The following is an 11,529-nucleotide window of genomic DNA, read 5'->3' as shown; positions in this document are numbered from 1 at the left end:
CGGTAAATCAGTTTGCGCACCTTGGTAAAAGAGGGGGGGTTTGGGTTAAGTGAATATATTTTTCTTTCTAATACATAAAGTTAGAAGCCAGCATTACCAAGCAGCAGCAAGACCTGGCCACCTTCAGAGGACAATAATATGTTAGAAAAAATTCCACTATTACTTATTCACAGAAGTGCACTCATTTTTGAATTTTTAATTTAAATTACAACGGGAAAAGGCCTCAGATATGGAGCCTACACACAGTCATTGGCTGAATTGATCAAATAAGAACATAAGAAGTTGCCTCTGCTGGGTCAGACCAGAGGTCCATCGCGCCCAGCAGTCCGCACCCGCGGTGGCCCATCAGGCCCATGACCTGTACGGTGATCTTTGTCTGAGCCCTTAAATCTCTCTATGTCCCATCTCTACCTCTATCTGTATCCCTCAATCCCCCTATCTTTCAGGAATTTAATAAGAACATAAGAAGTTGCCTCTGCTGGGCTTAAGCATTACAATTAAGGAGAGAGCAAAGCAGTTTCCCTGCCTTACAGAGTTCAGAGGAAAAGAGAGACATAGAAGCGTGAAGTTCCAGGGAGATCCAGAGAGAGATTGAGAAAGGGGGATGGGGTGATGGTCTAAGCCAGTGTTTATCAACCTTTTTTGGGCAAAGGCACACTTGTTTCATGAAAAAAATCACGAGGCACACCACCATTAGAAAATGTTAAAAAATTTAACTCTGTGCCTATATTGACTATATATAAAGTAATTCTCTTGAATAGGAATCAAATAAACACAAAGAAAGTATTTTATAATGCTGCCACCGCCAACAACACCGTTGGCGGCTGTGGCACTCAAGTGGCTAAAGAGCCGCAGTTTGCCGGCCTAGGGACAACACTGGAGGGTGGCCAGCTGTGCACCCCCTTGGGACGTAAACCCGGGGTGGGGCAGACGGCCCCCCCCCCCCCCCCCCCCTGGTATGCCACTATCTGTACCTCACTCCCTCCCTATGACCAAAAATTCTCCTTTCTTCTATTCCCCGTGTACACAACCATCTCTTTCCCTCCCTTCCTCTCTCCAAAGTCCATGCCTTCTGGGTCCAAATACTCATTCCCTCCCCCACCTCAGCATCTCTTTCCCTCCCTTCCTCTCTCCCAAGTCCATTTCTTCTGTGTCCAAAAACGCATTCCCTCCCCCACCTCAGCATCTCTTTCCCTCCCTTCCTCTCTCCCAAGTCCATTTCTTCTGTGTCCAAAAACGCATTCCCTCCCCCACCTCAGCATCTCTTTCCCTCCCTTCCTCTCTCCCAAGTCCATGCCTTCTGTGTCCAAAAACCCATTCCCTCCCCCACCTCAGCATCTCTTTCCCTCCCTTCCTCTCTCCCAAGTTCATGATTTGTGTCCAAAACGCACTCCCTCCCCCCTTTTGTGTTCCGTGTTTGCCTCCCAGCCCATCTTTGCAACTTTCTCAGCAAAACGAAGCTCAAGCCGCGAGGCTTGTCTTCTGCTTCCTGCCTGCCCTGCCGCGCACAAATAGCCGAACGGAAGTATTCTCCGACGTCAGCGCTGACGTCGGAGGGCAGGATTTGCTTAAGCCCTCCCTCCGACGTCAGCGCTGACATCGGGGAACGCTTGCGATCGGCTATATGTTAGCTGCAGGATAGGCAGGAACAGAAGACGAGCCTCGCGGCTCGAGATGTATTGAACTCCGCGGGTCCCCCGTCCAGCTCTCTCCTGTCCACGTGGGGTGGCCCGCCCCTCTCCCTAGACTGGTGGTACTGCCCTGATGGCGGCCCTGACCGTATGGCACACCAGGCAACATCTCGCTTCGGGTTCCATAGATAAAGAGAAGGATAGACAGAGAAAGAGAGAGCTGAATGTGTGTTGCAGAGAGGAGGCTTTTATAGCTTGGAATCTTATTCTGAATATCAACTTGATCAGAGTAGTTGTCACGCTCCTTGCTCCAGTGCGTAGGCTCCATATCTGAGGCCTTTTCCCGTTGTAATTTAAATTAAAAATTAAGAAATGAGTGCACTTCTCTGAATAAATAATAGTGGAATTTTTTCTAACATATTATTGGACTATATACTCCACTAGGGTAGGTTTATTTAGGTTACAACACCTTCAGAGGCCACCAGTAAAGGAGCACAACAAAAAGAAACAAGGCACCCTTGATATTTCACTTTAAAAATCATGTCATATTTTAACCAAAGAGGTTGCAACAGACTTGATCCAGAAGGGAGGAGATCTGCTTCTTTTCGGTGGATGCCTGCCAGAAGGATTCTAAGGAAAATAGGTTGTGCGCTGTTTCCTCACCGCAGCTCCAGATAGGATTCACACAAACCCGTGTGTGTGATATGATGAAGGCCATTTGATTCCAAGCTGATGCAGAAAGTAAAGAAAGCCACAGGAAAACAAAGCACTGAAGCGGTGGAGCAGCTCCACTGCTCTTCTGATGCTGCTTCTGTACAACAGTGTAATGGCGGTAGAGTCTATATCATGGTTAGTACTGTTCACTTCTCTGTGCCTCGTCTCACAAACACTCCTCCAGGAGAGCGCTGCTGCTTTTTCCTGGTTTTCTTTTTCTCCTTCTTTGTATCAGATACCTTTTCTCCCTAATAAGAATTGAATATGTTAAATATACTTGGCATGACTTTGTTTCTTTATGGAAAAATGTTAATAAAATATATACTTATTAATCTGATAAAATGTACTTCAATGAATAATATTTCAAGATTAAAAACTTTTTGCACAAATATTTTAATCCAAGGTTTCCATTTGTTGGCATTTATTTGAATCCTACTCCCATACTGGATGTTAACAGGACATATAGGGTAGAGAATGACACGGTGACAAAATTCATCCCCGTTCCCGTCCCCGCGGATAACCGCGAGAAATAATCCCATCTCATTTTCTAGTGTCTGTTTCAACCTCAGTCCTTCTACACCAGCATTCTTCAAAGCAAAGCTTGCGGGTCAGTGGTTGTGGCCATTCATACTCTGATTCTTATGGGAGCCAAGGATAATGAAGCCATTGTGACATCACTGAAGTGATTGGCTCTTAGGCACTGGTGGAATGAGGCATTATGACATAACAATCTCAGCAAGAATTATAGTAAAATAAAGCTTATATTGTGTATGTCAACAATACTTAATCAGGCCTTAGGCATAGCGGGTCTGCCCATCCCCACTAATACTAAGACCTGATTGGCCCAGGCTAGGCACCAGGCTAGGCACCTGGGCCAATCAGGCCTTAGGATTAGTGGGGATGGGCGGACCCGCTATGCCTAAGACCTGATTGGTCCAGGCTTCTAGAGCCTGGGCCAATCAGGCCTTAGATTTAGCGGGGATGGGCCGGGAAGGGGCGGGCCCGTTGGCTGGACGGCAGCAAGACCCGTCCAGCCAACCAACATGAAAAGGTTAGTTGGGGGAGGGAGGGAGGGGTCGTCGGGCTTTCCGGCAGGAGGATTAGGCATCCTCCTGCCAATTACCAGTTTGGGGGGGAGGGGGGTTCCGGCAGGAGGATTGGACATACTGCTGTCAGCGATTACCAGTTTGGGGGGGGAGGGGGGTTCCAGGGGGGTTCCGGCAGGAGGAATGGGCATCCTCCTGTCAGCGATGGGACAGGCGGCCGCAACTGCGGCCGCTATACATATTGCAGCAGGGAGATCCCTTGCTGTCATAAGTATATCGGCCGCGTCTAATTTAACCCAATTCTCTAACCGGCATCTGTACCATGGACGCCGGTTACAGAATCGGGGTCTAGTGTAGGACCGATTCTGTATAGGACACCTCTCCTGGGCATCCTATACAGAATCAGGGCCTTAGTGTATTTAATGTGGAAATTTAATATCATTTGAACATAAAATCTGCTACACAAAGAATAGGTATAGCATGGGGAGCAATACTGACTTCTTTACTATCTCATCAAAAGGAAACAGCCCCAACATGGAGAACCACCACCAAGGGGAGAAAAGTGTTCAATCTCAAGCCTCTACTGCGGCTACAGTTTAAAAATAAATGAGAAATGGACAGGAACATATGGAAGCAGATAATATGACAGACATGACTAGAAGGCTCATTTAATTTTCCCATTTCCCCTTCTCACTTCAATACCACAGATGCTCCTTAATCTCTGGTTTTACCCTTATATACATCACCAAAATCATATGACTTGTCTAATATTTTTTTTTTATTATTCCGCTAACAAGGCTAAGGGCTCCTTTTACAAAGCTGCGCTAGCGGTTTGAGCGTGCGCTAAATTGCCGTGTGCGCATTGAGCTGGCGTTAGTTCTAGCTGCATAGTGCGGGTTTAGCGTGTGCTAAAAACACTATCACAGCTTAGTAAAAGGAGCCCTAAGTGTCCTGGTGTAGACCTACTGGCGTCTTATGTCTCTAGGAAAACCTTTGCCCCTCAGGGAGCAAAATATGGAAGCATATCAAGCGGGGGAATTTAGAGCATGAAGGTCACTGACAAGGTTATTTTGCCCAATGAATTTGGTAATAGTAGCAATATAGACAATGGTGCTCTGCTAGGAGCTCATTGTGATCTATATCCTACCTAATCTTGCTTGATTGTTTAAGGCTATACCTATAAAGCTTAGGTTTTGGCTCTGTTAGATTCAGATATTCTTTCCAGGGGAAAAGAATAATCTGGGACTTGTCAACATTAAGGGCTAACATATTTAGCCTCAGCCATTGGTTGATTTGATCTAATTTTCCATTTATATCACAAATTTCGTTTGGATCCTCAGTGTTAAGTGGATATAGAAGTTGGATATCTGTTAGGTAGCTGATTTGTAGAATTTTATCATGCAATAATCAGATCTTTTTAGGGTTTTTTAGTTATTGGCTTCTACCTTTTTAGTTTTATTCAGTTGGTTGTATTTTTCACTATTGTAAACTGCATAGAACTTTACAGCCTTGTGGTATATAAACTGTTATTATTATGAAGATATCATCCGCATAAGCATATGGGATAAATCCAATAGATTGGGCCAGCGTTATTAATGGAGCAAGAAAGATGTTGAAAAGAAGTGGCGAGAGTAAAGATCTCTGGGGGATTCCATAATTATAAGGGACGGCATCCGAAGTAGAATTATTAAAGCTAACCTTAGCAGTGCATTTAAAGGGCCGAATCCTAATTTGCTTTTTCTAGCCAAGATAACGGTATCTATTGTAATGAACCATCCTCAATGTTTTCTAGATAAATTGAACTGTTTGCACCTATAGAGTCTGGCTTTTGACCATCATTTAGTATGGAATTTATAGTTCTGCTCTTTTGATGCAACTCCATTTATTACTGAACAGTAAATCACAAAAATCAATAAACTAGATTTACAGTTGCTCAGTAATAAATGGAGAAGTATCAAAAGTGCACAACTGTAAATCCAGATTCTTTGAGTGGGTAGGCAGAGAACTCAAATATCTTTAGAGAACCTAATACAGTAAAACCTTGGATTGCAAGTAACTTGGTTTGCAAGTGTTTTGCAAGACAAGCAAAACATTTCTTTAAATTTTAACTTGATATACAAGCAAGGTCTTGCAATAGAAGTATATACAGTATACATCATCACATCATCACAACTGAGCCGATGGCTCTTCTCTCTCAGACACTGCAGGAGTGTAGTGACTGTTCTAAATGAGCGAGGTCTTGCAATACAAGTACGTATAGTATTTTGTATTAAATTTTTTGGGTTGTGGAACGAATCGTCTGAGTTTCCATTATTTCCTATGGGGAAATTCGCTTTGATATACAAGTGCTTTGGATTACAAGCATGTTTTCAAAACGAATTATGCTCGTAAACCAAGGTTTTACTGTATTTTGGAGCCTAAATATGCTATTACTGGACAGTAACAAATGATAACCAAAACCAAGTACCAACCGAGGAGGTAATGGAGGTCTGCAGATTCTCTATGTAGCCAGTGAGGTTACTAATCTCTGCCCGGTAATCATCTAGCTGACTCTCCAGTTTCTCTCGCCGTAATCGTTCATATTCGAGTTGGTCTTTTAGCTCTTTAATAATTCTAGCAAACACAAACAATGAAAATTCAGTGCTGATATTCTACAATCTCATAAGCGATCAATTGAGTCCAAAAGGTAATGGAAAGTATATTGCTAAAAAGTCCTATCAGAAAAAGTTTCTTCTATGAACATGAGCAAATGATGATACACTGCAACTTACTCAAATGCAAGTGGAGATTAGCATGAAATTATTGAGAAAGGAGGAATATATATGTACAGTAAACCCCCGTGAATTCACGTTTTGCGAATCGCAGTCTCAGTAATTTGCGGTATTTTCCGACCGCCTCTTCCTGGTACTAAAGTCATGGTTACACCAATCAGGAGCTGCTTTGACATGCTATCTGGCGTGTCAAAGCAGCTTGGTGTAGCCTAACTTTAGTACCAGGAAGAGGCGGTTGGAAAATACTAGGAATGATTTTTAGCCCCCACCGGTGCCCCAGCTGCCCTCTCCTGCCTTCAATCAGCTACTAAACCGCATTTGAGATTTATCAAAATTTGCGGGTGTTCCTGTAATCGGAATCCTCGTGAATTTCGGGGGAGTACTCTGTGTGTGTGTGTGTGTGTATATATATATATATATATACACACACACAGTACAGTGGTATCTTGGAATCCGAACTTAATCCATTCCAAGACAATTTTTCCCCATTGAAAATAATAGAAACTGGATTAATCCGTTCCTTGGTCCCACAAACTTAGACAGCAAGATCGGGACGCACACCGGCAAAGACAGCAAGATAGGGAACCCCACCGGCATAGGCAGCAAGATCAGCAATTGCAAGCGGTGCTCAGCCCAAAGCTCCCCTCCTAGGCGGAAACAGGAAGCTGTGTCAGAGGGGGAAGCTTTGGGCTGAGCACCGCTTGCAGTTTGGATTCCAAAGCAGCGTTCAGATTCCAGGAGGGGAGGAGGGGGGGGAAAGTTTGGATTCCAAGTCGTTTGAGTTCTGGGGCATTCGGATTCCAAGGTACCACTGTGTCCTATATATAAAACCCTAGAGCGCGCATGCGCTCTTGAAAAATCGTGATCCCTGGCGCCATGTTTTCTGATCCGTGGCCGCGTTCCATTTTAGAACGCGGCCAGGGATCACTCTGGCCACTCCTCTCCTCACTCACCAACCCGAAGCAAGCTCCTCACCAACCGGAAGCAAGCACCTCCTTTCCGCCCTCGCTCACCGTTGCTGCTGCCACTGCTCCTTCTCTTCAGGGCAGCCTGCGATCGTGGCCGGCTTTGGCGGGCCTCGCGGGCCGCTTTCCGGCCTCGGTGGCACATTCCCTCTGACGCACGGGATTGCGTCGGGAGGGAGTGTGCTTCCGGGTTGGGGAGCGACCTGTGAGGTTCGCTGGGGCCAGCCACCACGATCGCGGCCTGGAGCAGGCCAGAAGACGCCGGGATGCAGGGAGGGGAATCAATACAGGGGGCCAGAGGGAGAGGGAAAGGGGGCTGCTTTGGGGGGAGGGGTGTGCTAAGGGGAGACAGAAGGGGCCATGGAGAGACAGGAAGAGGGAAAGGGGGCTGCTTTGGGGGGGTGCTGGGGGAAACAGAAGGAGCCATGGAGAGAGAGGGAAAGGGGGCTGCTTTGGGGGGAGGGGTGTGCTGGAGGCAGACAGCTTTGCTTGGGGGGGGGAAGAAGGACACAGACAGCGGCCAAGGAGAGAGAGATAAAGAAACACAGACAGACAGACACACATATATTCTAGCACCCGTTAATGTAACGGGCTTAACGACTAGTATATATATCTATCTATATATATACTGTATATACATATATACACACATACATACACACACAGTGTGGCAAAAAAAAGTAACCTAGGGTGTTTTGATGTTTTGTCAGCAACCACGTAGAATTTCAAAGTGAAATTTTACAGCTTTATTTGTTGATGTTATCTGTTTAAGTGCTGAGTGGAAAGAGATTATCTTTAAACACGGTGAAGTTACAAACTTTTAAATATAACCACCCAGCAATTTTCATGCGTTAAAAAATGTTTGCACTGTAAAACTACTACTATTTGAAAAAAAAAAAAAAAAAGGGTACCAGCTTACTGTTAATGACATCTTAGTGACGTAGATGTTTGTTTGGGGAGCAATGTTGGAGGCCTATCACAAGCTCCACCCAAAGCTGCAATCATCAAACTCAAGGAAGCACTGCAGATGATCTGAAACACCCTGACACAGGGTCCGATCAACAAAGTTGTTAAGAACTTCCCAAAGCAACTGAAGATGTGTGTTAAAGCTGGGGCTGAACACTGAGCATTCACAGTGACTGCAAAATTCTGACACATTACTAAATTCGTATGTTGTTTGAATGACAATATTTTAATCTGTTTTAGCTCAAAGAAGGGAAAAAAAATGTCTTCAGCGGCAGACTGAAGAGGGCTTTAAACTAGAATTATTGGGGCAGGGTGATCAAAGCCCCTAGGGTAAGTGAATCACTAAATACCTCTACACTGGGAAAAAGGGGCAATGTCTGGAAATTAGTATATACAACTGCTCAAAGTATGTGAAACAAGATTCTGGATCTAGAGGTTGTGGTGTCAGAGGCCGAGTTGGATTTAGTGGCATTCACAGAGATGTGGTTCACGGAAAACCATGTCTGGCATATGGTTATACCGGACTATAATCTGTTCAGAAAAGGCAGGGTGAGAAGAAAACGAGGAGGAGTGGATCTACAGTAGGTCAATCTGGAAAGAGGGAATGAAAAATGTATTTACATTGGAGCGATATATACGCCTTCTCCACAGACAGAAGTGGAGAAGACTGCGAAAATCTCCAAAAGGATCTGACGACACTGGAAGAGTGGGCCAATAAGTGGCAAATGAGTTTTAACATAGGGAAGTGTAAGGTCATGCATGTAGGAAAAAAGAACCCGATGTTCAGCTACAAAATGGGGGGATCACTGCTGGGGGTAAGTAACCTTGAAAGAGACCTGGGGGTAATGGTTGATACAACACTGAAGGCATCGGCACAATGCGCCACAGCCTCAAGGAAAGCAAACAAAATGCTTGGAATCATTAAGAAGGGCATCACGGCCAGGACAAAGGAAGTCATCCTGCCACTTTATCGCGCAATGGTGCGCCCACATCTGGAGTACTGTGTCCAGTATTGGTCACCGCACCTCAAGAAAGACATGGCAGTACTCGAGGGAGTCCAGAGAAGAGCAACTAAACTGATAGAAACATAGAAACATAGAAACATAGAAATTGACGGCAGAAAAGGGCTATAGCCCATCGAGTCTGCCCATACCAATGACCCACTCCCTGATTCTTACTCTCCTAGAGATCCCACATGAATATCCCATTTTCTCTTGAAATCTAACACGCTGCTGGCCTCAATCACCCTCTGAGGCAGCTCGTTCCAATGATCTACCACCCTTTCAGTGAAGAAGTACTTCCTCGCATCACCCTGAAATTTCCCTCCCCTGATTTTCAGCGAGTGTCCTCTGGTTACTGAGGGCCCTGTAAGACTGAAGATATCATCTTTCACCTCTATACGCCCAGTAATATACTTAAAGGTCTCAATCATGTCCCCTCTCTCTCTTCGCTCCTCCAGTGAGTACATCCGCAGTCTTTTTAACCTTTCTTCATACGTGAGTTCCCTGAGCCCCAAAACCATCCTGGTAGCCATTCGCTGAACCGACTCAATTCTCAACACATCTTTTCGGTAGTGTGGTCTCCAGAATTGAACACAATACTCGAGATGAGGTCTCACCATGGATCTGTACAGCGGCATTATGACTTCAGGTTTTCTGCTGACAAAACCCCTACGGATACAGCCCATCATTTGTCTTGCCTTGGACGATGCCTTCTCTACTTGATTGGCAGCCTTCATATCGTCGCTAATGATCACTCCTAAATCACGTTCCACCGTGGTCCTGGACAAGGTTTCACCATTTAGTGTGTAAGTTCTGTGTGGATTTTTTTTGCCTAGGTGCATTACTTTACATTTTTTAGCATTGAAGCCCAGCTGCCAAGTTGATGACCACTGTTCAAGCTGTCTTAGGTCCTGCGTCATAAAGTCAGGCACACTGCTTTTGCCAACTATGTTGCATAGTTTGGCATCGTCGGCAAACAGTGATACTTTTCCTCTAAGTCCTTGGGTCAAATCTCCTATGAATAAATGATAAAGGGTATGGAAAACCTCTCATATACTGACAGGCTAAAAAAGCTGGGGCTATTCTCCCTTGAGAAGCGGAGACTTAGAGGAGACATGATCGAAACCTTCAAGATCCTGAAAGGCATAGAAAAAGTGGACAGGGACAGATTTTTCAGATTATGGGGAAGCACAAGTACAAGGGGTCACTCGGAGAAATTGAAAGGGGACAGGTTTAGAACAAACGCTAGGAAGTACTTTTTCACCCAGAGGGTGGTGGATATGTGGAACGCACTTCCAGAAGCTGTGATAGGCCAGAACAAGTTACATGGCTTCAAAGAAGGTTTGGATAGGTTCCTAGAGAACAAGGGAATTGAGGGGTACAGATAAGAATTAAGGATAGGGATAGGAGTAGAGATAGATTATAAAAATAATCAAGGACCACTGCTCAGGCAATGGGCCTGATGGGCCGCCGCGGGAGCGGACCGCTGGGCGAGATGGATCTCTGGTCTGACTCAGCGGAGGCAACTGCTTATGTTCTTATGTCAGATTTAATTAGTTGCTGCAGTTAGGTGCCATCGACTCTTTTTTGAGTCCTAGCAACAGATCGTTTTTGTGCTAGTCTGGTAAGGTCCTCCAGCGTCATCCCCATGGTTGTTTTCAATATGTCCAGCCATTTGATTGCAGGTCGCCCTCTTCACTGGTTCCTTTGATGAGGGCCAGCTCCTTGAGGAGTGATGGGGAGCCAGTCCACTAGAGTACCAGGGATTTCTTTGGGAGGAGGGAGGATTCCCCCCTGCCGGTTCCAGTCTTACTTGCAAGGAAACCTTTTATGCATCAGGGCCTTAGAATATTGTGTACAATTCTAGAGACCGCACCTTCAGAAAGGTATAAACAAGATGGAATCGGTCCAGAGGAAGGCTACCAAAATGGTTGGTGGTTATCATAAGGAAAATGGGGACAGACTTAAAGATCGCAATATGTATACTTTGTAGGAAAGGTGGGAGAGGGGAGATATGATAGAGACGTTTAAGTATCTATGTGGCATAAATAGGCAAAGGCCAGTCTCTTTCAACTGAAAGGAAACTGCAGGGTGAGAGGTCATGGAATAAAGTTAAGTGATGATAGGCTCAGGTAAAATCTAAGGAAAAACTGTAGGGTGGTCCATAAGATTATGGTAAAAATTCAACCTTATCAGAGCATGCCTCCCACAAGTCTGAATATGTTCTACTTCATATAGATAAGATATGGCTAAAATTTTAAGTATTTAGGGACAAATTTAGAGGTCAATCATGGTCCTACAATATCCTCATAATGCAGCTGGCTACAGGTAGTCCTCGGGTTAAGAACAAGTTCTGTTTTTTAAACCGTTCTTAAGCTGAATTTGTATGTAACTTGGATTCTATGAAAAGAACATAAGAAGTTGCCTCCGCTGAG

The 11,529-nt window shown here is 44.9% G+C and overlaps 1 protein-coding gene across 2 annotated transcripts in view; it reads right to left on the bottom strand.

Annotated features, from left to right (window-relative positions):
* Positions 1-1,789: 1,789 nt before the first annotated feature.
* Positions 1,790-11,529, bottom strand: part of ANKRD42 (ankyrin repeat domain 42) — a 73,007-nt gene continuing 63,267 nt past the window's right edge. For both annotated transcript variants that reach the window (XM_033947709.1, XM_033947708.1), the window contains 2 exons: positions 5,863-6,004; positions 1,790-2,593 (listed from right to left, as the gene is read on the bottom strand). In XM_033947709.1, coding sequence (XP_033803600.1) covers positions 2,492-2,593; positions 5,863-6,004 — 244 coding nt within the window. In that variant the 3' untranslated portion in view covers positions 1,790-2,491. The remainder of the gene's footprint in view (positions 2,594-5,862; positions 6,005-11,529) is intronic.

Source organism: Geotrypetes seraphini, chromosome 6, assembly GCF_902459505.1.
Source record: "Geotrypetes seraphini chromosome 6, aGeoSer1.1, whole genome shotgun sequence".
NCBI classification, from domain to species: Eukaryota; Metazoa; Chordata; class Amphibia; order Gymnophiona; family Dermophiidae; genus Geotrypetes; species Geotrypetes seraphini.
This window is presented reverse-complemented; position numbering and strand designations above follow the sequence as displayed.